At 44.1% G+C, this 25,755-nt stretch overlaps 1 protein-coding gene across 1 annotated transcript in view; it reads left to right on the top strand.

Moving 5' to 3' along the window:
• The window catches only part of LOC137651776 (uncharacterized), a 167,526-nt gene that overhangs the window by 69,906 nt on the left and 71,865 nt on the right, over positions 1-25,755 (top strand). Inside the window, exons 3-4 of the mRNA XM_068385030.1 lie at positions 4,094-4,330; positions 11,267-11,518. Of these exons, the coding sequence (XP_068241131.1) occupies positions 4,094-4,330; positions 11,267-11,518 (489 nt within the window). The remainder of the gene's footprint in view (positions 1-4,093; positions 4,331-11,266; positions 11,519-25,755) is intronic.

Raw genomic sequence — 25,755 nt, forward strand, 5'->3', positions numbered from 1 at the left:
GTGAAGCATAAAGCAGCGAACGAGTGGGCCAACTGGATCCTGAAGAGGCATGATGCCATCATCTCCAGGTTCCAGAAACAGGTACCTAAGAGAGAGGCTCTCTTCCTTCGCAACTCTTCGATCAAGTCTCCGTCGTTGCTTCCTCTCAAAAAAATGGAAGCAGTTATGGAGAAGTGAAGAAATACAAGCCAAGACTCCTTTCTTCATTTGTCCATAGCATCCTGTTCTGCCGTCTCGGCACCTGTAGTGCCTAGAGCTTCTCCTGTGGTGAGACAAGGTCATAAGACCTTGAAAGACTCTTCAAAGCAGAGCACCACTAAGAAGTTGGTTCCTTTCAAATCTCCCTTTCAAAGCAAGAGGCAGAATGTACGAGGGTGTTAGGGCGTGTGGCCATGAATGGCGATCCCGCTTAGGGGGCTTTTCTCCTGCTATGCCACTGGTAGAAGGATGGTAGCAGTGGCAACGCCATGGGGTCGAACCTTGGACAGTCTCTGTCCTCAGCAAAGGATATGTTGTCCCATTCATCAACTCTCCACATCCCCTGATTCATCCTCGAATGGAATCTCCATTCTTGAAGGACCGGAGAAGGACGTTGCCCTTCGGGCATAAGTCCAGATAGCGCTAGGAGACCCTTACAGGGAAGAGGTGCTCGAGGCAGAGGAAGGAGAGGTAGTCATTCCCGCTGGGGGTGGGCCATTCCTCCTTCCAGTCCACCGCTGGGAAGATGCCTACAGCGCAGGTGGCAGAGATGAATGTCGCTTGGAATTGAACCTTGCATGGTCTCCATCTTCCGCTTGGTTTACCACGTCCTGTACATTCTCTTTCTCTCCCTCCTTTAACTTTTCATGTAGTGATGTTGTGTTCCTTCGTGAAGGGATCTGCAAAGGAACAGACCCTTCAGGCCAAAGTCCAGACCATGTTAGAGAAGGACGCTCTCCAAGAGGTTCTAGATAGGTCCCTAGGCTTCTACAGTTGACTCTGCCCAGAAAAGATTTGTCCGTCAGACTCCTTTCAAGATGGAGATGGCAGGTACGGTCAGACAGGCCATCAGCTCAAAAGATATGATAACGCTTTATCTGAAAGACCTTTTGGTCTCAGCATAGTGACCGCCCGAACACTCAAGTTCCGGTGGGGTCAGAGCAAAAGAGAGACCTGAATTGGTTGGTGTAAGACAACTACCTTCTCAGGGAAGTAGATCTATCTCCTCCCCAGGATTTGATGCTTTTCACAGATGCATCAAAAGAAGGGTGGGGACTCATCTGTTGCAGCACATGGCCTCTGGGCTGTGGTTCAAGTCCAAGAAGCATTGCTACATAAACCTCCTTGAAATGAGAGCAGCATTCCTGGCTCTCAAACAATTCCAACAGCTCCTTTCAAAACTCTCCGTTCTGTTGATGAGTAACAATACTACAGTAGTGGCTCACTTAAACAACCAAGGAGGTACTTTTTCACAGCAGCTATGCCACCTAGCTGTAGACATACTAAGATGGACGAGAGACAACTCAGTAGTCCTGTCCGCCCGTTTCATCCCAAGCAAAAAAATCATCCTGGTGGACAATCTAAGTCGGAAAACTTGGATAGTTGGCTCTGATTAGGTTTTGCTTCTCAGATAGTCAACAAAATCTTAACTTTGTGGGGTTTACTGACAATACACCTGTTCGCAACATCTCTTAACAGGAAGCTTACGGTGTACTTCTCACCAGTACCAGAATCCCAGGCAACTTGGCAAGATGCCTTTCAATATCAGCGGGACAACATAGACGTCTATGCATTCCCCCCTCCCTCTACCTATTGCGGAAGCTTTTAAACAAAATAAAGGCATTGCTAGACCTATCAATGACCCTCATAGCTCTGATGTGGCAACATGCCAAATGGTTCCCAGACCTTTTACAACTGCTCACAGAGGTGCCTACTCAAACAACGACGTGCAAAGGTTTCCCGCAAGACAGTGGCTTCACAACATCTCTGCGCTTGGAGGTTATCCAGCTCCTCCTCTGGAGGAGAGGCTTTTCGTAAGCAGTGGAGCAAAGGTTATCTAGTTACCTCCGACAGTCGTCTACTGCAGTCTACTTAGTGAAGTGGGAAATCTTTTGTGGTTGGTTTCGTGGAAGGGGTATTGCTCCTCTCGGCGCTACTATACCTGGGAGAGCAGAGTTCTTACTGTACCTTAAGGGAGGAAAAACTCTGCTTGGTCTTGGCAATGAAAGGTTACCACTTGGCCTTAAGCCTCACCTTTAGACTGAACGTAGTTAACATTTCCTCCTCAGCGGAATTGTCTCTCCTTATATGGAGTTTTTAGCTTTCCTGCCCTCAATCAGAACTCGGAACCATCTCCTTGGAACGTAGTTCGTGTACTATGAGCCTTGAAAGGAGCACCATACAAACCTGTTTGTTAGTCATCAGATTGCAACTTTAAATATAATACAGTGTTCCTTCTTGCCATAGTCTCTGCTAAGAGAGTCAGTGAGTTGTATGGTCTCTCATATGACATAGCCCTTTCAAGGGGAATGGGAGCAGGTAGCACTCAACTTCACCCTTGAGTTTGTTGCTAAGACTCACCAAACGGCTGTAGTGGACCCTAGGGTCGGAACCCTTCCGGTTTGAGTCTCCGTACTGTAACCTATGACCCAGATCACTTGTTACTATGCCCTGTAAGAGCACTGAGGCTTTATCTTGAAATCTTGAAGAAACTGCAAGTTTGCAGGAGCTTGACTGCACGTAAACAAGCTTTTCTTGAGCGCGGTCAGGTTCAAGAGGAATGTCATCAAGAATATGATCTCTTCTTGGATTCGCTAGGTCATAGATCAACCTTGAATCCAAATTCTCTTCTGTGAGGTTGTAGGCCCAGAGTTTATGATGTTAGGTGCCTGAGTATATCCCTGTCATTGAAAAATAACTTCCCTGTGGCGCAGGTACCTCAAACGGGTGTTTGGAAATGTCAGACGACCTTCACAGCCTACTACCTGCAAGCTGTAACCCACAGGAGCCTGGATACCTTCTCTATAGTTTAAGATACCTTAGCTCCCTTGGAGAACATGCAGCAGTCGGTTGAGGGGAGACATTACCCAGGATTAGTCTGGGATGAATGGTGGAGTGACTGGCCTCCTCTTCCTTCATCTTCCACCTCTCATGACACAGCACCTGTGAAGCTCTGCAAGTTGGCCTCATCTGTTTGCAGGTAAGAAGCATATACCTTGTGTAGCCTGAATTAGGAAATATATTTATGTCCCAGTCCTCCCAGCGATGGGGAGTTGGGCAATGTCTAGGTTAAGTAAGCAGAGTGTATCACTCCAAGAATCCTAACCTGGTCAAGTCACTTTTTAGTTCTCACGCATTCACACTGATTGCCTTGGCCGCCAGCCCTTGCATATTTGTGAGGTGCTAGGGTGCCTCTATTACGCTCGCTCGAAGCTTAGAGTTGCATCCCATGTCAAATTCCCAGCCAGCTCTTTACTCATACTTGGCCTGCCAGCCTGTTCCTCTGTAAGTCCTGCCTGCAATCAAAAGTAATGTAATACAACTGGTGAATGTGTAAGCAGGATGGTTGGGCTATCCCCGCTAACTAGTGCCAAGTTGTTATATAATACATCCCAAAATGTTTATGGATAGTTTCAGCTTTGCCTTAGTAATGTATCCATAGAAGAGTTCAAGGTTTGTATAGTTAGGAAAAATAAAAATTACATTCAAATTTGTCATGTTGATATGCTTTCAGAAAAAGTTAAGAAAGGAATGATGTTATTGATGATACAGAAATGTAAGAATTAAAATAAATCTTAATAAATTAGACTTACTGGTGAAGTTAAATTGGGGAATATTCTTGTAACGGTGTTATCTACATCACTGCCGCATAAAAAGCATTGAGGAAAATTACTACTGTACCTACCAGGCTACCAATAGGTCAAAGGTGTGCAGTTGTGATCTGTCACTCTTGGGTCTTTGCTTCTTCTGTCAAAAAATATAAGGGTATGTATGTTTGGGGACATTCAAATTGCAATTGAGGGCACCAAATGATGAGGCAAAGTGGATGAGTATGAAAAATTTAATTTGGTTTAAACAGTATGAAATACATTATAACATTATTTCATTGTTACAGGAACCAACAATCATTACTCTCTCCTCCTTCAAGATGAAACTGAAACTGATGGTATAGGTTTGGAAGAAGAGGAGGAGGAAGAAGTCGAAGCTGACATGAATGGCATAGACGAGGAAGACGATGATGATGACGATGAAGATGCGGTTGAGGATAGTGATGAGGAAGAAATTTTTAGCAGTAGCAAGCATCGCACACTCTCACATGAAGGTTCCAATCTTAATGGTCAGAATCATATAGGTAAATATTATTTTTTATAGTTTAATATTTGTTGAGTTTTGTATCACCAGTTCAACAATTAGGCAAAGAATTCAGTGGCAAAAATATTTTTGCCGTTTTTTCCATGTAAACATCATGTATTAAATTTTTAAGTTTTTATAGAGGCCTTATTTTAATTGAAAAACTGATTCAGTTACTTTTGTAACTATTCAATACAGTGCAAGTATAAACAAATGTGTTGGAAGCCTTTTTATCTAATGTAGATTTAATTTGCCCAAAATTGTTTTGTTCCGTAAGTGGAATACAAACCACGCCATTTAATAGGGGTATTACTTTCGGCGTAGCTGAAATGACGAGCCATTAAAATTTAACGAGGGTTTACTACCCACACCGCTAGTTAGCGGGGGTAGGGGAGGGTAGCTTGCTAGACCCCCACCCCTCACACACACCTGTGTTTGAACTCACTTAGCTCTCGGCTCGGATGGTAGTCGGACGTGTCCGCTGTCATCCTCGCCACTCATTAGCAGCCATTTATGCTTTTTTGCTTTCTCTTTTTGACAGTTGTGTGTGAAGTTGGCCTCTGCTATTATGCGCACCTGCCCTGGATTACCCGACCGCCCCTGTGGAACATTCATGTTGGCGGTCGAGACAGACCCTCACACCCTTTGCCCTTACTGTAGAGGTCAACGGTGTGATAGCGATGATAAGTGTAGTGAGTGCAGGGAGTGGTCTACCTCCCAGTGGGAGAGGTTTTCGCGGCGACGGAAGAAAAAGTCCAGATGGGATATTTCTCCTTCGAAGGTTTCTTTGAAAGGAGAAAAACCCAAGGCCTCTTCTTCCGTTGCTCAAACCTCCTCCGAAGCTCCCACTCGGTCGGTCTCTTTCGAAAGACCGTCGAGTGGTAGCGTAGACCGTTGTACTGTTTTCCAAACTCGGGGTTCGAGAGATGGCGTTGCTTCCCCTAGCGAAGCAGCTCCACCTCTTCCCCCGGGGGAGGATTTATCACTAATCCATCTTTTTCAGCTTTGGTCTTCCTTGGGGCTCGAGGGTTCGCCCTCCAAGGAAATCTTACTTGACTACATCCGATTGGGTGCCGCTGTCAAGCAATCGCCGCCTCCGACAGAGGTTGATCCTCTGTCGATTGTCGAGGTTGTGGTGTCAGAGGTATCCAATGCAGTATCTCCCATTACCTCTGCCTCTTCAAACCCTACAGTAGCTGACGGCTTAGTTTCTCCCGTTCCTGTTCAACCAACGAGGGGGAAACTAAGTCCAACAGTCTCTCCTGCTGGTGTTTCTTCCTCTCGGGGGAGTTCACTTACAGAGACTCCTCTTCGGAGGACTGCAGAAGGTCAGCTTGCTGATCCCACGGCCCCCAGAGGGCGAATTCGTCGAAAGGCTTGTCTTCCTCTTCGCCAGAGAGGCCTTCCTTCACCTGCGGTGAGGAGGCGCCTCTTTGGTTCTACATCTTCGTTGCAGTCCCCCGCAGAGGAGCATCTTCATCGATCACCGACTGTTCCTGGACCTTCAGTGGATCGTTCGCAATCCCCTTCAGTGGAAGGTCGTCCTTTCAAAGGACACGTCGACCTTCCACCCGACAGACCTGCCGTCGCCGTTCCTGAATGCTGATGCGCGCTACGCGCCAACGAAACCTGACCTCCACGCTCATCAGGCCTCGTCATCTAACCCTAATACAGGGCATTAAGGGCGTATGCGCCAACGCGCGCATACTTCCCTCACGCGCTATGCTAGCAAATCTGAGCATATGCGCCCACGTTCTCCTGCGCGCAAGGCTTTGCTTGAGCAAGCGCGCCTACGCCCAGCTACTCGCCAACCCTCACCTGCGCGCCATCAACCTCCTGTGCGCCAGCAACCTCCTGCGCGTCAGCGCTCTCCTACGCGCCAGCGCTCTCCAACACGCCAGTGCTCTCCTGCGCACCAGCGCTCTCCTGTATGCCAGCGCTTGCCCGCGCGCCAGCGCCCACGCCCAGCAGTCATATCTCCTGCGCGCCCACGATCTTCTGATCTGGGCGCTGTTGGGAAGTCTATCTCCACTTCTCCCACGCGCCAGCGCACGCCAACGCGGCAACACTCGCCTACGCGCCAGCTTTCTCCAGCGCGCCAGCGCTCGCCATCGTGCCGACACGCACAGTCACCTGCACGCATCCATGAGGATGCGCGCTCGTGCCCCGCGCGCCCTTGCCCATCTTCTCCTGCAGTTGCGCGCTCCCATTCTGATGTGCTCCCACGAGCAGCACAGGCTTCAACTGCATGCCCGCGCGCCAGGGGTATCTCTCCTGCGCGCGCTCGCCCTACGGCTTCTTCAGGGGCGCGCGAACTCTCGCCCGCGTGCCCGCACATTCAATGCCCTGATCCTGCGTGCCCACGCGCGCGCCACCAGTCTCTCGCGAGCTCGTGTGTGCGCCCACAGTCTCCCACGAGCGCTCCTGTGCGCCACCAGTCTCCCGTGCACCCTCGCAGTCGCCCGCGCGCGATTCCTGGTATTCTCCATCGCGCGAGCACCATTACGCGTCCCGGCGCAAGCGTCAATATCCTCCCGCTCGCGAGACTGCTGAACAACGCACGGCAAGGTCGCCATCGCCTCCTTCCCCTCCCTGCAAACGTATAACAGTGTGTATTGTGGTGGAAGGGAAACATCCAGAGGGGTCCAGGATCCCTAAACCTTTCCAGGCGAATCCACCTATGGGAACTCTTCCCAGGGATCCTTCTATCCCTGTGATACCTGTGAAAACTGTTATCCATTTTTCTAGGTCCCGAAATGGCAAACATGGAAGTAGCGGCTATGTCAGCAATCAAAGCCTGTTCATGACTTAACCACTAGTCTTGAGAAGTATCCTGCTATGTGGTCACAGAGAACCTAAAAGAGGAATACATTCTTTAGCAATTTAAGGAATTATCATGATCAGGGGCTAAAGCCATAGAATTCCTATTACACCAGAATGTTTACCTGTGGTGTAGCTGTATCTTAAAAATGTATGACGCAGTTTAAGGTAGATGCTCCAGACAACTGTCACCCAGGCATGCGTTAGCCCTGAGAAACTCGACATAGTGAGTTCTCCTTCCCTGATCCCTTCCTTGGATATATCTATGGCTATAGAGATGGTTGGGAGGTTAGGAAAAACCCTTATGATGAGGGCAGTGGCACCAAGGATGCCTACCATTCAGCAGCAGCTAAGGAACTCACTTTTTAAGCTAGTGCCTGAGCAAAGACGACTTGTGCCTCCAACAGATTCAAAACAGCCTGGAAGGCAAGCCCACAAGTCCACCTTTAGACGGAGAGGACATCCTTCTGCCCATAAAGGGCGCAGTCACAGAGGTTCCTGCTAGGGAGAGCATATCTCCCAGCTTACCATCAGTGGGGTGATGCCTACAAAGCTTTTGGCTCAGATGGCAGGACTTCGGAGCTGGCCCCTGGATGACAGAAGTCCGTCATTCAGAGTATAGTTTCGAGTCCCTTTCACAGACTGTCCGCCACCTCTGACCAGGACTCTGATAATCCAACAATTTTATTCAAATGGTTCGGTAAATCACCTCTTATTTGAGGAGGTATCCAAATTGTTGGCCAAAGGAGCCATGGAGGAAGTCTTAACTCACCAGGCTCCCTCAGCAATCTAATTTGGTAGAAAAGCTGATGGGAGGTGGGAGACATGTCTTAGACCTTTCCCCTTTCAATCTGTTTGTGCTGTAAACAAATTTTGAAATGGAGACTCCAGCCATCGTTCTCTAGGCCATTAGGAAGAACGATTCCCCTCTGACCATAGACCTGAAAGATGCCTACTTTCAGGTCCCAATTCATCCTACCTCAAAGGAAGTACCTAAGGTTTCCCTTTCGAGACAAAATTTTTCAGTTCAAGCTCTATTCTTCGGCCTGACAACAGCCCCTCAGGTTTTCAACAAAATCTTTGTCCTTGTCTCATTTTTGACTCATTGTATGGGCATCAGGTTTAAGTTCCTGGAATGGATGACTGGCTCCTCCTGGTAGAATCCCGAGCTCTCCTGTTGAGGTAGAGATCTACTCCTAGATCTTTGCTAGGAGTTAGGGATCCAACTAAAATTGGAGAAGTCCAGTCTCGGCCCTCAATAGTCCAGCAGGTGCCAAGGCATGGACATAGACTCGGGTCAAGCCACAGCTTTTCCATCTGCTAACAGGCTCCTGAAATTCAGGGAAATAGCAGTATCCTTTCTGAAAGGAAAGTCACTTCTTGCACACTTTTGGGAGAAGCTTCTTTCCTTGGAGAAACTCATCCCCTTCTGGAGAATGTATCTTCACTCGGTGCAGTGGGCTCTGAAGAGCCAGTGGTCACAGACATCAGACCACCTTGCAACCCTGCTGTCAGTACCTCAGGAGGTTTTGATGGACCTCCATTGGTGGCTGAGAGAGGAGAACCTGTTAACGAAATCCCCCCCCCCCCCCTCAGGCTCCTCCCCCTTATTTCCTTCTGTTCTCAAATGCTTCTCACCGAGGGTGGAGTGCTCACCTAGGAAGGGAAAAAATCTCAGCCCTATGGTCAGAAGAGGCCAAGGCCTTTCACATCAATTTCCTGGAGATTAAAGATGCGTAGTTAGCGTTACTCCACTTCTCAAAGACTGCGAAAGGTCACTCCGTGGTGCTGATTAGCGACCACCCATGGTAGTGACCTATAATTTCAAACAAGGAAGGGCTTCATCTCTACTGCTATGCCATTTAGCAGTAGAGATACTTTGGCTGGCACAGACCCAAGGAATCTCTCTCTCTCGGTAAGGTTCATCCCTGGGAAGAGGAACATCATTGTCGACCATCTGAGTCAACCAGGGACGACAGATGGTTCAGAATGGTTTTTGGTTCTTGTAGTGGCGAAGAGACTTTTAATTTTGTGGGGTTCCCCATCTCTGGACATGTTTCCCACTCACCTGAATCCCAAACTCCCTGTGTATTGTTCACCAGTCCCAGACCAAGCTACAGTAATGGAAAATGCTTTTCAGCACCCATGGGACAGACTGGACGTTTACCCCTTTTTGCCATTCTGTCTGATTCGTCAGACACTGAATAGAGTACGAATATCCCGGGGAGTTAGAGTAACGCTAGTAGCTCCAAAGTGGCCAGCAGCAGAGTGGTATTCAGGCCTACTGGAACTTCTAAAAGAACTTTCTAGCCACTCTTTTAGATAACTAGATTGAAAGCTAGAAGACTTTGATCCTTATAGCCATCCCTCCTTGCTAAAGTTTTACAGCAAAAAGGTCAAAATGGTGTACTAGAACCTCTAGTAACCACTAAAGGATTTAATCTAGGGTTTGAAACAGGACAGGTTAAGCCTAAAATATTAATCTTAAAGACATAGATCTTCTGAAACTTCCACAAAAGAACCTTATGACATTAAAAGATCTTCTGAAGCTTCCACAAAAGAACCTAATGACATTAAAAGCTTTATAAGCTCATGACAATCAAAACCAGTGTTGCCAAATAGGGGAATTGTTGGGGTAATGACAAAAAAATAGGTCTACCGAGGGATCCATTATTTCAATTTCTGATTTCTGCTTTATTCAGTCTGAAGTGGAAAATATTTCCGCATAGCTATCAAGGTTGAAAAACTATTTTTTGGCATATATAAATGTTTGTATTTATAATATGAAGTCTATGTTTTTATATCTGTTGATTTGTATTGTATTTTGAACTAAAACTAACATAACAAAGTACAGTATAGTAATTGTGGGTATGTTTGGTTAATTTGGCGGATGTTATGATGATTTTTGGTACTACAGCGTTTTAAAGGCCATTTTCCTTACCAGGCAGAATTCTTAGGTAGGACAAATGGCCACACTGATCAAAACTACACTCAGTAGGACTGTAGCAAAGTGAAAGGCTGGAATGGCCTTATCTTCATCATTCCCCTAAAATTAACTAACCCGGTCTCTCTGGATTTCCCTGTGAACTAAAATTAAGGCTTTTTTTACATTTTGAGCTTTAATCTGATCACCAACCATGAAATATACTCTGTAAAGTGGAACAGTGGGGCCTTCTCACTCCTCATAATGATTCTTTAAATTAAAGAATTGTCCACGGCACAAGACAAGAAAACGGATCGTGATCGCCCAAAGGCAGTTCCTTTGCACAACTACACAGCAATTGCTAATAAAATCAGAACTCTTTAAACTGCTAAAAGAAATGAAAATTAACAAAATCCCTAACAAACAGGAGTTTATTTCTATGTTCAACTAACTCGACATTGAGACTGAAGAAGCAATATCATATGCACAGTATGTTATTCTTGTTAGACACTGGTAAGTCTCATTACTTCTCTAGGTGCATTAGTATAATAGGAAAAAAAGGGGGAAAATTTTTAAATTTTTAAGTGGTGACATTGACTTACCAAGCTTTTACATTGACTTACCAAGCTTCTGGAGACAAAAGTAATATGAACATAATGGGAGATTCATAGAAATAATTTGAATTTTGATAGTAGAATTTATTTCTATTCGCACCTGACGTTTATATTGCTTTGACCCCAAACCTCACTCAATATCGATGTTACTCATAAAAACAAAATTTGGCCTTTTTTTCCCTTCTTTTGCCCACCAACGTGATATCTGGTGGGTCATATCAACATGATCCAGTTTCGGCATCCTAATTAATATTCTATTCCCTTGTCCTCGTTAGTTAGTGGAGAGGAGGATGAGCATGTATATGAACATTATATGAGCATAAAAATAACATAATTTATTCTTAAAATTCATTTCTTTAAACCTGCCCAGTGATGTTCATATTTTTTACTCATACACACTGATGGAGGTAGGTCATGAAGTAAAGAGACAGGAGACTGAAACTAGTCACAGAATGTTGATGATTTCCAAATATTGTTTCAAAACTTTTATAGAAATTTAAAACCTTTTATTTTATTGCAACATTAGTATATGTGATTTAACTGCCCCTTATTTTAATTTTGATATGCATTTTCATTTCAGGGGGACATGGTAATGAGTACAGATTACTAAACAACAATGATGCAGACCTTAAAGCTGTTATTGATGCACCAATCACAATCTGGACGCCTACGCCTATGTCGCCAGCTCGTCGTGCCGTTTTTATAGCATCCATAATGCTGGGTGTATTGATAGTGGCCACATTTTTGTGGGTTCTTCCCTGTGATGTCCAACCATGTGAGGGGGAAGTGGGTTTAGCTGACAGAAATTGGGCTGTCAAGATAGAGGGAATGGGTAAGCAAGAAACTGTGTAGAATGTCATAGATGTAGCCAAGGTTTTTATTTTAGTAGCATTTTGAGTTGTGCAAAGCCATCATTAATATGAAATTTTATGAAAATATCTTATCCAATAATCTGTTACCACTGTAAAGGTTTGTTATTATAAAAGTAAGTAACCATTGTTTGAATCCACCACAAAGAAAGTTGGCTATCAAATCCTGTGAGCTCAAAATGTTATTCAACCTTCACTTTGTAAAAAACTTTTAATCTACTGGTAATTCAAGTATTTTAATCACCAGTTTAACTTCTGGTATGCTGTCGTATATTCTTATTTAACTGTTTCATGGCCTGTCTTTTCTCTTCTTTATTGTTGCTGAGAACTGTTGATTGTTCGTATTGATATCTTTAAGTATGTCTTTACTCCTTTTTTTTTTTTTTGGCAGAATCTTCCGTGGCTTCTTGAAAAGCTGATAACGCATATGTGTCTGTCTTTAAATATGTTATTATTCCTGCGGGTTCCATTAATTCCCATAGTGTAAATATTTGCCCTCTTGATCAGCTACCTCCTATTCATTTCTTATGTTCAGTTTCTTTTATGATTTAACCCCATGATGTTTGTTTGTCTTTTACCTCCCAGCCATTATCACATTAAGTTCAATCTCAAAGGGGCTTATATCTTGACTCAGATTTTAGGACTATATGCTATATATTGGTAGGAATTATGTAACTAGATCAGAATTTCTTCATACAAGTAAGTTTCTCCCTATTTTTCATCCATGTAACCATATTATTTCTCTGTCCTGTTTGTTAGAATATTGATTATTATTTTTCATTGCAATAACATCTTATTACTAATATGATTAATTTTTTTAATTAACCCTTTTACCCCCAAAGGACGTACTGGTACGTTTCACAAAACTCATCCCTTTACCCCCATGGACGTACCGGTACGGCCTTGCAAAAAACTGCTATTTAAACGTTTATTTGCATATTTTTTATAACTATTTTAGAAACTTCAGGCATTTTCCAAGAGAATGAGACCAACCTGACCTCTCTATGACGAAAATTAAGGCTTTTAGAGCAATTTAGAAAAAATATACTGCAAAATGTGCTTGAAAAAAAATTACCCATGGGGGTTAAGGGTTGGAAAGTTCCAAATAGCCTGGGGGTAAAAGGGTTAACATCACACCTTTTGATATAAAAAATCTGAAGAAAAGTACAGTATATATATTTCAGAAAAAATATGCATATGAAAAGGAAATAAGTAATTAATCATTATAAAAGATATTATTTAGGGTATTGTATTTGTTGCTTTTAACTTGTTTATATGTTAGCCTTATTCATTTTCAAATAGGATTTTGTTTGTATATTTAGATGGCTTCATCATTTTATCCCTTCTTTACAAAAAGGAATCAAAGTTATTCATCTTATCTTTAGCACACCTTCATTCTCTTCCCTGAAAGGTTGCCTTGCTGTATCTTTTCTCTAGGCTCTATTTTAGCCATCATAATATTGAGGTAAAGGAGTAAATATATCCTCTCAAGGGGTTTTAAAATATTAGCCAAGCCATTGCCTACAGTATACTGTATTAGCAATCAGGTATTTCCAGATTGCTCATACCAATTACTGTCAAACTTTGAATTCTTTGCTTCCTGTTTTCTTTGAGTCAGGTATATAAATTCCTTTTTGATTTACTACAATTATTCCTCTTCCACCCCTTCAGTTACATCCATCAGATCTGTGATGGATAAAGGCTGCCATTGCATTTACCAATTAATAGAAATACTTTTTTGTTATTAAAATAAACCTAATGGACTAAATAACAGATTTTAAGCGTAGCAAAAAATCTATTTGTTCCGTAACTGGAATACAAACCACGCTATTTAATAGGGGTATTACTTTCGCCGTAGCTGAAATGACGAGCCATCAAAATTTTACGAGGGTTTACTACCCACACCGCTAGTTAGCGGGGGTAGGGGAGGGTAGCTTGCTACCCCCCCCCCCCCACACACACACACACATCTGTGCTTGAGCTCGCTTTACTTTTGGCTCGGAGTGAGAGCGGTTGTTCCTCTCTCCCTCCTCGCCTATTTTGGACTGCCATTAATTTTTGTCTTTTAACTTACTTTTTCTTATACTTGTATATATATATATATATATATATATATATATATATATATATATATATATATATATATATATATATATATATATATATACATTCTTAATGTTTATGTATATATATGTGTTTAGAAATGAGGTAAGTTTCCTTTTCAGTGTTTGTGCTGTGTGCGATACATATACGACACGACACTTGCGTAGTAGCAAGGCCAGCACAGTTCCACTTCGTGGGGAACGACCTCTCCCTCTCTGGTCCATCAGTCTTCCCGTCGGCATATATCCGTTAACTTGGCCACCGCAGGGGGAATCGTCATCGCTTGGACCCTCTTCATTCAACTATTGTCTTCGCCTTTTCCTCTATTCCTACGGGAAACTTGGATTCTGAGCGAAGGGAATGTGGCCTTTTAAAGATTGACTACGGTCTCTCTCTTCTCGAGGTCGTTCACCTTTACTACAACAGCGTACTATTGGGGAAGCTCCTTTCCCGTGCGCGGGTTAGGTTGCTCTTCCGATTGCCTCAATTATTTTTAGTGAAAATCTAATAGTATTTTAACTTTTCAGCTTTCTCCGTGGGGAACACTTCCCTTTGGGGGGTCAGTGATTCTCACTATTAGTGAATATTCTTAGCTGATTTGAATAATTATAATTCTGTTTTTATTACAGTTACTCCGCTCCCCCCTTCTCCCGTGGTTGTCATCTGGGGAAGGAAGGGCGCAATACTTAATTCTTATTTCATGTTATTCCCTTGGGGCTCCTCTTCGGAGTTCCTCCCTAAGGAATGTCTGTTAAATAATTATTTAATTTATTTTCCCAGTTAACTATGCAGTTTTTCTTTGTTCGACTAAAGAGTGCTAACGAAGCAGAGCTGTCCTGTTCATACCTGGGGAATCTGCTGTCACTGCCGTCCCTCAGAGGACGTCGTCATGGGCGTCATCCCTTCTTTTAGAAGTACTCCCGTGACAACATGGCCAGCACTTCAGATCATCTTAGAATGCTAAAGGAGGTTCGCCTCCAGGCGTTGGACAACTTCCCTTCTGAGGGAAGTTTCCTCCCCAGGTGTGAGGTTGTTTCTCCCTTCAGAGGGAGAACATCCCATATCTCAATAAATTCATCGCCTTCGACTGCTGTTGCTGCCCTTCGGCCAGACTTCTCTCCACCTTTGCTGAGTTTCTCTTCCTTCAGGGGTGGAGCACGGTCTTGGCAAGTCTCTTCTACGAGTGTTCACCTCTCTCGTTCACGAGAAAGGCCACTCATAGAGACTCCTCCTCGGAGGATCGCTACTGCTAAGGTCAGCTTGCTGATCCACCGGCCCTAAGGGGCGTCATCACGATTGTCTTCAAGACTCTTCTTCGAAGTATTCACCTCTCTCGTTCGCGGGAGAGGCCTCTCATAGAGACACCTCTTCGGAGGATCAAGCAGACCTTCCAGCGCAGCCTGATCGTCCTGCCAGCCGACCTACCGATCTACCAGCGCAACCTTGTGCTGCAACGTAGTCCTTTGGACTTCGGTCCTGGACTCTAACGCAGACCTGCTTACGGTCCTCATCGGTGGATTCTCGCCCTTTTTTAAAGGGCACATCCCAGTTCCTGATCGTCCTGCCACTGGTCAACCTATCGGCTGACCCACCAACCTACTAGCGCTACCTTCGAAGTGCACACTTTCGCGCGCGCTCGCCGATATTCTTACGCGCACGAGCGCCGACAATCTTCCGCGCACGGGTACCGATGGTCTTCCGCACGCGAGCTCGCCGACATTCTTACGCACGCGCGCGGTCGCCGATGATTTTCCAACCACGCAAGTGCCAATGCTCTTGCATGCGCCCCAATAGTCTTACACATGTGCGTGGCAAGTTCCGCACACACGGGCCGCCTTTCTTCCCCGCGCGGGCGCCTAGGATCTCCCGTGCGCGCAACAACAGTATTGCGCGTGTGCGTGCCGACTTTCTTCTGCGCGCGGGCGCCAATGGTATCTTGCACGTGCGCCAACAGTCTACAGCGAACCGACGGCCTTACGCGCGGGCGCGCGCCCGCCGACGGCCTTCACGCCTGTGCGCTTCAATAATCTTGAGTGCGCGCACACAGCCTTCCGCGCGCCCCGACGTCTTCTACGTGCGGATGCCAATGGTCTTCCACACGTGCGCGCCAACAGTCTCCACGTAGTACTCTCACACATGCGCCAATGGTCTTCCACACGCGCGCGCCAACAGTCTCCACGTAGTACTCTCACACATGCGCCAATGCTCCTACTCTTGTGCAACCAGTCACACGCTTCGGTGCATTTTAGGGAGAATGCACAAAACTACACAGTGCCTTACTGCACGCCAACGCTCTTCCTCGCTTTCCTGCGCCCTCCTGCGCAGTTACGGTCCCGGATCCATCCACCAGCTCTTGCCAAAGAGTCAAGGCTCGCAGATCCAATGCACCAGCTCTTGCCTAAGAACCAGTGCTTGCCTGCTCTCCAGGTAGATATAAAGCACCAGCATCATCCTGTGTGCCATCGCTCCAGACTCACCCACACACTTGCGCAATTGTCAGTAAAAAGGAATAAAAACTTTTTGGACAGGTCACCGTTGCCCCATTCCTCCCCGCAAGCACATAAACATTGCCACCTGGAAAAGAGGAATAAGGCTCCACAGAAGAATTCAAGATCCCGAAGATTCCATCCTACAAGGGAATCGAATCGGGGAATCCTTGGCAGCAAACAGGAAAGCATCAACAGATTGATCTCTAGATCATTGTTTGCTGATGGCTAGTTCACAGTTTACTGATCACTAGGTCACCAATCACCAGATCGCCAAAGGCTAGCTCAATGCTGGTCTTTGACCTCTAGTCCCTCCAATGACTAACGATCTCCAATTGCTAGCATTTCCAATCATCGATTGCTAGTGAATAACCAGTCATCAGCTTGCTGATCACTAGATCACCGATGGGCAGCTCATCTTTCTTCGATCATTGAACTCAGCTCGCTGATCTCTGACCTGCCCATCTCCAGCTTGCTCATCTCTGACCAAACAGGGGACATAATCAGCTTGCTGATCTCGAACTCACCATTGGCTCACAGACCACCGATTCAACGGTCATCGGTTATTTGCCAGCAGTTCGTGACTCGAACTTACTAGTCAACCACTTCCTGTAGTTCTTAGATCAGAAGTTATACAACATGCTTCTCGCTTCTGGCCGTTTGCCATCACACTAAAGTGATTGGTAAATGTTTAACAACCCTCATCAACGGCTTGTCAACAGGGAACTACTTGCAAGCACTCTCCAACTCCACAATAACCACAATACCCAATGGTTAACCATTGATTAACATTCACCAGTGTGATTCTATTCTAAGGAATAGCATCAATCCCATCAGAGTGCGTGGTAAGGCTAAGCGTGGCCATCCTTTTAAAGAAATTCTCTCAGAGAAGAATTCTTACACTGGGTATCGCGCCTGATCCTTTACGACACGAGTCAAGACTCCAGCGTCAACAATCTTCCATGCAAAAAGATCACCAAGGAGCTGTCCCTTTGGATCGATGTCCACACCATGTTGAAGTTCTTCATTTGCACACTGGACCTAAAGGACACTTACTCCCAGGTCCAAACCATCCATCTAGGAAGGTTGGAAGATTCAGTCTAGACAAACAAGAAACATCAGTTCAAGGCACTGTGCTTCGGTCTTTCCACTACACCCATCCTGGTCTCACAGGATCGGCTTCTGTCTCCGCTCTCTCGGGACGACTGACTGACCTTAGCAGACTCAGTGGCAACCTTACATCAACACTGGAACTTCTGAAGTCTTTTTACCAAGATCCAGTGATCAGGGTAAACCTACGGAAATCTTCCCTACTTCCCTCCCAGGAGACTGGTGTATCTGAGAATGATTTTAAACACCAGGTTGGCCAGGGCACCAGCCGCCCGTTGAGATACTACCACTAGAGAGGTATTGGATCCTTTGACTGGCCAGACAGTAATGCATTGGATCCCTCTCTCTGGTCACGGCTTATTTTTTCTTTGCCTACACTTACACAGAATAGTTTGGCCTATTCTTTACATATTCTCGTCTTTCCTCATACACCTGACAACAATGAGATACTTGACACTTCTTCACCCAAGGGGTTAATTACTGTACTGCAATTTGTTCAGTGTGCATTCCTCTTGGTAAGGGTAGAAGAGACTCTTTAGTTGTGGTAAGCAGCTCTTCTAGGAGAAGGACACTCCAAAATTAAACCACTGTTCTCTTGTCTTGGGTAGTGCCATAGCCTCTGTACCATGGTCTTCCACTGTCTTGGGTTGGAGTTCTCTTGCTTGAGGGTACACTCAGGCACACTATTCTGTCTTATTTATTTTTTTTTCTTTTTTCTTTTTCTTCCTCTTGTTTTTTTTTAAATGGTGTGTTGGGCAGGCTTAATAGAAGGGCCATGGATGCCTGTTGGTTTATCAAGAGGTTGTCTTTTCCTTTTTCTGATTATTTTTCTTCTCAAAACCATCCTTACTGTCCTCCCTTCAGTTGAAGTGGCTATCCTGGAGGGTATTTAGCCTTGCATGGTGTATCGGCTCCTCCATGTTGACCAGTTTTTCCGACTTTTTACTATAGTCTATGGGTATCATCAATCACTTTGTTTATAATTCTGTAGGTATTGTTTTTGTTATAATTCTTGTTAATCTAGTTTTTAAGAATGATGTCTCTTTTTTATTTCTATTAATTCTTATGCTGTCTGGAGACATTGAGCGAAATCCGGGACCAGTACGTCCTAGATTTCGTCAATGTCGTCTTCTGTATTGCAATATTCGTGGTCTTCATGCAAATATCCAAGACCTTACAGTTGCGTCCAGACAGTATGATATTCTTTTGTGCTCAGAAACTTTGGTTTCTAATATGAGGCACTCATCTGAGCTCCTTATAACTGGTTTTAAGAAGCCAATAATGTTGAAACGTGATGCCATCCCTAGGGCCAGGGGAATGGCGGTGTATATTAGGACCGAGTACCCTGCTTCTCATAAGTCCTGCTATCAATGTGGATGTCATGAGATTCAGGTAATAAAAGTTTGTGGCAGGCATAACAATTTTTATTTGTGTTCGATCTACCGGAATCCAGATATGGATGATTCTATCTTCGATTGTCTTCTTACCATTAGGGCTAAGATACAAGAAGATGATAGAAAGGCTTCTTTTGTCTTTGTTGGTGATTTTAATGCTCACCATAGGGAGTGGTTAAGTTCTATCTCTCCTACCGATCGCCATGGCTTAAGAGCTTTAGACTTTGCCTCTGAATCAGGCTGTGAGCAAATCATAAATGAAGCTACTCACAGTTCTGGTAATTGCTTGGACCTCGTATACACTGACTCCCCTGGCGTTATAACTAGTAAGGTTGGTTCTCCAGTCGGGACATCTGATCATGCCTTGATTTCGTTATTAGTGAAGACTGAGCAGCCTGTCCCTGATATATCATATTCTTGTAAAATTTATATGAAATCCCAAGCAGACTGGAATGGGATTTTACATGATCTTTTGTGCTTGAATTGGTCACAATTATATAATAGTGTAGATCCTGTTGTCCCTTTGAATGAGAATCTAGTCAACATAGTTGATAGGCGTATCCCTTCTCGTGTGCTAAGGTACCGAGTGAAGGACAAACCGTGGTTCAATGATGATTGTAGACGTGCTTATTTGGAGAAACAGGAGGCCTACCATCTTTGGAAGGGTAACAGATCAGATTTGACCTGGAACAACTATACTCAGCTTCGAGCTTTTGCTCAGAGAGTTTATGCCTCAACTGAAAAGGAATACAATTTAACCATAAAAGAAACACTTTCTGGTACAACTCCGGAACATAAATGGTGGTCTACCCTTAAATCTGCACTCTTTGGTGTAGATGCAACAGTTCCTCCTTTACTTAACCAGATGGCTCAGTCACTCACTGTCCAAAGGAAAAGGCAACCCTTTTGGCTGATGTTTTTGACAGTAAACAGAGTAATGAAAAACTTGAACTTCCTCATTCCTGTTTTCCTGAGGCTAAACTAACTAGTTTAGCTTTTCGATCTCGTGAGATTAAAGCTCTGTTGGTGGACCTTGATGCTTATTGAGGTGTAGACCCAATTGGTATTTTTCCTTTGTTTTTTATAAAGACAGCAGATTTCTTAACTCCAAAGTTATCTGTTATTTTGCGCAAGTTAGCAAGAAGAGGAGCTTTTAGCACTAGTTGGAGAATTGGTAATGTTACTCCTCTATGTAAATGTGTTTGTGGTAGCTCAAATCCCACTGATTACCGCCCAATTTCCATAACTCCCATATTATCTAAAGTTTTTGAACGTCTTCTGGCAAAACGTCTTAATAGGTTTGCTGAAGGTAATCATCTACTCCCTAGTTTGCAATTTGGTTTTCGTAAAGGCCTTGGAGCATGTGATGCCCTTCTCACAATCTCCAATGCTGTACAGAAATCCCTTGATTGTGGTCAGGAAGTTCGTATGATTGGCCTTGATTTTAGTGCTGCCTTTGACCGTGTTAATCATGAGGCCCTTGTTTTCAAACTGAAACAGTTGGGAGTGGGTGGGTTGTTTCTTAGCATTATTATTGATTTTTTAAGTAATAGATCTCAAAGAGTTGTTGTTGATGGGCACCACAGTGATTATAGGAATGTGATATCCGGTGTTCCACAGGGTAGTGTTCTTGGCCCATTACTTTTCATACTATATACACATGACATGTGGTTTGGCCTAGAAAACAAGCTTGTTGCATATGCAGATGACGCTACTCTCTTTGCATCAATTCCATCCCCTGAATGTAGATCTAGGGTTGGTGAATCCCTTAATAGAGATTTAGCTAGAATTAGTGCATGGTGCAAATTATGGGGTATGAAGTTGAATCCTAACAAAACTCAAAGTATGATTGTAAGTAGGTCAAGGACGGTGGCTCCTCAACATCCGGATCTCAGTATTGATAATGTTTCTTTAAATATGTATGACTCTTTCAAAATTCTCGACAGTAAATCTACTTTTGAGAAACATATAAGGTCTGTGTCTTCTTCAATTGCACAAAAAATAGGTTTATTGAGAAAGTCTTTCAAGATTTTCGGTGATCAATCTATTCTGAAGAAGTGTTTTAATTCTTTCATTCTACCTTGTTTTGAGTATTGTTCTCCTGTCTGGTGTTCAGCTGCTGATTCTCATCTTAATTTGTTGGACAGAAACTTACGGTCTATTAAATTTCTTATTCCTGATCTAGATATTAATCTCTGGCACCGTCGTTCAATTAGTTCATTATGCATGTTGCATAAGATTTTTCATAACTCTGACCATCCTTTACATTCAGATCTCCCTGGACAATTCTATCCTGTTCGTAATACTAGGCAGGCAGTTAATTCTAATAGCCAGGCCTTCTCCATCACGAGGCTCAATACTACGCAATACTCTAGAAGTTTTATTCCAGCTGTTACCAAGTTGTGGAATGATCTTCCTAATCGGGTTGTTGAATCAGTAGAACTTCAAAAGTTCAAAGTTGGAGCAAATGCTTTTTTGTTGACCAGGCGGACATGAGTCTTTTTATAGTTTATTTATGACATATTTGTTTTTGATGTTGTTAATAGTTTATATATGACATGTCTGTTTTGACGTTGTTACTTATTTTAGAATGATTTATTGTTAATTTGTTCTCTTCATTTATTTATTTTCTTATTTCCTTTCCTCACTGGGCTATTTTTCCCTGTTGGAGCCCCTGGGCTTATAGCATCCTGCTTTTCCAACTAGGGTTGTAGCTTGGATAGTAATAATGATAATAATAATAATCTCCACAAAAACCTTCTCAGAACGAGAACGACTTCCATTCCAGGAGACTTGTCGGGAAAAGAAGAAAGGAGGGACCATAGTGCTGCACCACACGACCTCAGCCCTCTGGACAGAGCCCGAAGGTACCTTCACTTAAATCTCTTAAGAGATGAAGGCCAACTTTCCAGTCCTTCAACAGCCTCATCGGTTCCTAACAGACCACTCAGTGATGTGATGGACGACATACCACACACCACATAGAGACTCACATCAACAAGCAAGTAGGAACTGGCTTGTAGCCTCTTCCCATCTAATAGTATAAACACTAAGATAGGCCAAAGTCCGTTCGGTACCACTTTCAGCCCGCTTCATTCCAGACTGGAAGAACGTGCTCGCCGACAATCTATGCACAGCATCTCAGATAAGGTATACTGAATGGAATTTGGATCACCATGTAGCTAACAAAGTCCCGACTTTACGAGGTCCTCCAACTAGGGGGCTGTTCGCATCGCTCCTGAATCTCAGGCTACCATTGCTCACCAGCCCCAGACCCCAAGGCTCTCTGGCAACAACGGTGGGTACAACAATGACGTTTATCTGGAGAAGGGCACTCAACAAGGCTAGAACATCGGTCAACCTCTCAAGGACTCTCCTAGCTCCGCTATGGCATTACTGTATGCAGAACGGTCTCCAAACCTTTTGCAACTCCTGATAGAGCCTCCAAGAGAACCCTCTCCACATAACAGACAACCCACTTCGACACCTACCACAAGCTATAGCTTTGCTATGATTGTACACCTGAAGACTACCACCTCTTTGCGAAAAGTTTGTCTAGATATCTGAGGAATTCCTAAGCATCAGTCTACCAGGCAGTATCACGTCTTGTGTGGTTGGCGTCATGTGAAAATGTCTCCACTCGATACCTCGATTCCAGCAATAGCGGAATTCTCGAGTATATTCAAGAGGAAAAGACCCCCTATTCAGTTTCGACAGGTAAAGATGATCACTCAACCTTGATCCTTCACCTTCAAACTGAAAGAAAGGGACACCCTCTCATCGATAGACTTTTCCTAACTCATACGGACTTACAACTTGCCTTTCCCCAGTTGGAATTGAGACCTTCCTCTAAGAACATGGTTCAAATCTCCGATCCCTAAAGGGACCTCCTTGTGTTCCACTTCACCAGGCAACAAATTTTCTCCTGATTTAAGAACACAATGTTCCTACACACTCGGACAGTAACCATACGAGTCAAGGAACTACATGGTCTCTCTTTCGACATGGCCCATTATTGAGAAGGGAGAAAGACAATGTTCAGTTTCGTCCCTGAGTATGTCTCCAGACAGAGTCTCCAGAGGTGACGGATCCTACACAAGTCTCAACTAGGTAACGTACGATCCAGATCATCCGTTACTGTACCCAGGGTAAGGTATGAGACTTTACCTAAAGAAAATGGCAACAGCCTGCCCGGGTCCCTCTTCTTGTCAGCACTGGGAGAGACTAGAGGAGGATCACCGAAACATCATCTCGACATGACGACTCACAGTGTCAGGGGCATAACTAAGCCCCTGGTCCTTCTTAGCAGATTACTCTGTGATGCAGGTTTTACAAGAAAGGATGTGAATGCTCCATGTGACTTTCTCAACCTTTCTCCTGCAAGACGTGACCCACAGAAACTCGATATGATCTCTATAGGTCCGGTGGTGGCTGCACAACAGCTGGTTGTATACCTCAAGCTCCTTATTGGACAAGTAGCAGAAGGTTGAGGGCACTGTTACCCGGTTTTAGTCTGCATGAAAGAAAAGATTTGACTGGCTCTTATTCTTTTCTTCATCCTACCCTCTCGTGGGGAAAGCAGCATCCTAGGTTCTCTGCATAGCTGACCTCAAACCACTGCAGGTAAACCATGCTTCCTTGTGTTCCTAGTATTAAGATTAATACTGTTACATCCCCATACCCTAACGAGGTGGTATTGGGAAAGTCCTAGTCTACAAGTTTCCATCTGAAGAACTCCAGAACAACTTCCTAGGACGAGTCACACTTCTTCATACCTTCACACACAGCTTGCGTAGGCCGCAGTCCTTGCGTAGCAAGGTTCTAGCAGGGTGCAGGGACTCCTTATGTCTTGGGTGCTTACACCCTCAAATAACGAGCCCCTGGGAAAAGCCAAAAAGCCAGACTGGCAGGGACGTCCACCCTTCCTAATGGGTGAGTCACCCCTATTAAATAGCAGGGTTTGTATTCCAGTTACAGAACAAATGACATTCGTAGATAATTTGTATTTTTCCCTAACTATACAAACCTTAGCTATTTAATCAAACTTGCCCGCCAGCCCTATTCCCCTTGAAGTCCTACCTCCAAGCAAAGTGAGCTCAAGCACAGGTGTGTGAGGGGGGGGTAGCAAGCTACCCTCCCCTACCCCCGCTAACTAGCGGTGTGGGTAGTAAACCCTCGTAAAATTTTAATGGCTCGTCATTTCAGCTACGCCGAAAGTAATACCCCTATTAAATAGCTAAGGTGTTTATAGTTAGGAAAAATACAAATTATCTATGAATTTGTCATTTTCAATATTAAACTTAGCCGGTGATTATATAAGCTGCAACTCTGTTGCTCGACAGAAAACTCTACGTTCAAAATACGCCAGCGATCGCTATGCAGGTAGGGGGTGTACATCAACAGCGCCATCTGTCGAGCAGGTACTCAGTACTCAATGTAAACACAGAACCAATTTTCTCTCTGTCGGGCTACCGGCAAGACCTACTAATTCGCTGTTACTAACTGGATTTGTTTTCACAACTATTTGGTGAAGTACACTATTCTAGTTTTGAGCTTTCGCTATGCAGGTGTTTTATCTTCATCTCAAAACTTGAACTCGTTTTGGATAGATTTAATTATGGTGACAAAGAGAGTATGGACTCTCTTTCACTTTTAAATGGCCGACCCTTCCCTTAGACGGAAGTGTGTTTAGGTTTTTAGTAATTTTGCTTAACACGTTATAGATCTATATATTTTATATCTCTCCGCCTTTATTAGGCCTCTTCGATTAACTTTCCATTTATTATAAACATATAAAAATAAATTTTTATGTTTTGTTTATATGCGACCTTTCCTGATAGTAGGCGGTCCTAACTTGGAACCGAAGTTAATCAACGTTGAGCCCGTTATATCGTATTTAGCCTTTAAAGAATTTAAAACTTTTTAAATTTAATGTTTTATGAAATAATTTCTTTGATAGTCTTCGTACTGTTTTCAAAGATGAACTAACGTTTAGTTTTTTAGACTACGCAGTTGTTGACGTTCAGGACGTTCAACATGCGCTCTATCGTTACGATAGAGAGAGAGTGTATCACGGTTTCACTTTGCAGTAAGAGTAAATCGATTCTGACGTTTTGTTCATTCTTTCTTAGCTTAAATGTTTTAAATTCTAAATTAAAGGAACTTTTTATTTGGAAAACCTTTCAGTTTTTTCCTTTAGTCAAATTACATGTTTTTTTGACGATATATAATTGGGCTCTTCTCTTAGGTGCGAAATCAAGAGAGAAAGAGAGAGAGAGATAGAGACGGAGACGGAGGGAGAGAGAGGAGAGAAAACGTTCCGTTCAAGCGGGTAACGTTGTTCTCGTGTTACTCTCGTCCCTAGTCGCTGTACGGGGAAGAAGGTAAAACGTTTCTAGGGTTTTATTCTTGTCCCCAGGCTATGTGCGGTGAGAGATTGTAAACGTAGTTTATTTGAACTAGTGTTTAGTCTTTTTCCCAGCCACTGAATTTTTTATCTTTATATATGTTTTCTGTTTTTTGCTAGTATTAATGAGCTGCATTATACGACTGATTTCGCAATTACTACCTTTTAATGAAGGGTAGAATTGCGTGTTTCAGGTAGAAATCAGTAAAAGTTTCGATTTCAGTGAAATAAGTGCAAAACAGAAAATCGATAAAGTGATATGCGCAAAGTGTTACAGTGTTGCGTCCGAGGGTTCGTCTGTTCGTGCCTGTCGTTCACCTAGTCCGGGACCTCTTGCAAGCTCCCAAGCCCAGGGGAGAAGTAATGTCGAACGACTTATGGGTTCGAGAGGCCTTGATCAACGAACAGACGTTTTTTCCCTCCGTGGTTTCGGGCGTATCTACCCAAGATCGCCCCACCCACACAAAGACGATAGAGCCCATTTATTTCTCGTCTGCGGAAGAGGTTTCTCGTAAGAAACCATGGACCAAGGTCTCGCGGCTTATTAAGCGCAAGTCGGTCCCTTCCGCGCAAGTCCAACGGCCCAGTTGTAGCCACTGGGTCAGTTCGGACTCGCTGCAGTCTTCCGACGACTGCTCACCTCCTAAGAGAGGCAAAGCGGTACCGCATCAGGCAGTCACACCGTCTGTTGCCGCACCTGC

This window comes from Palaemon carinicauda, chromosome 1, assembly GCF_036898095.1.
Source record: "Palaemon carinicauda isolate YSFRI2023 chromosome 1, ASM3689809v2, whole genome shotgun sequence".
NCBI lineage: Eukaryota > Metazoa > Arthropoda > Malacostraca > Decapoda > Palaemonidae > Palaemon > Palaemon carinicauda.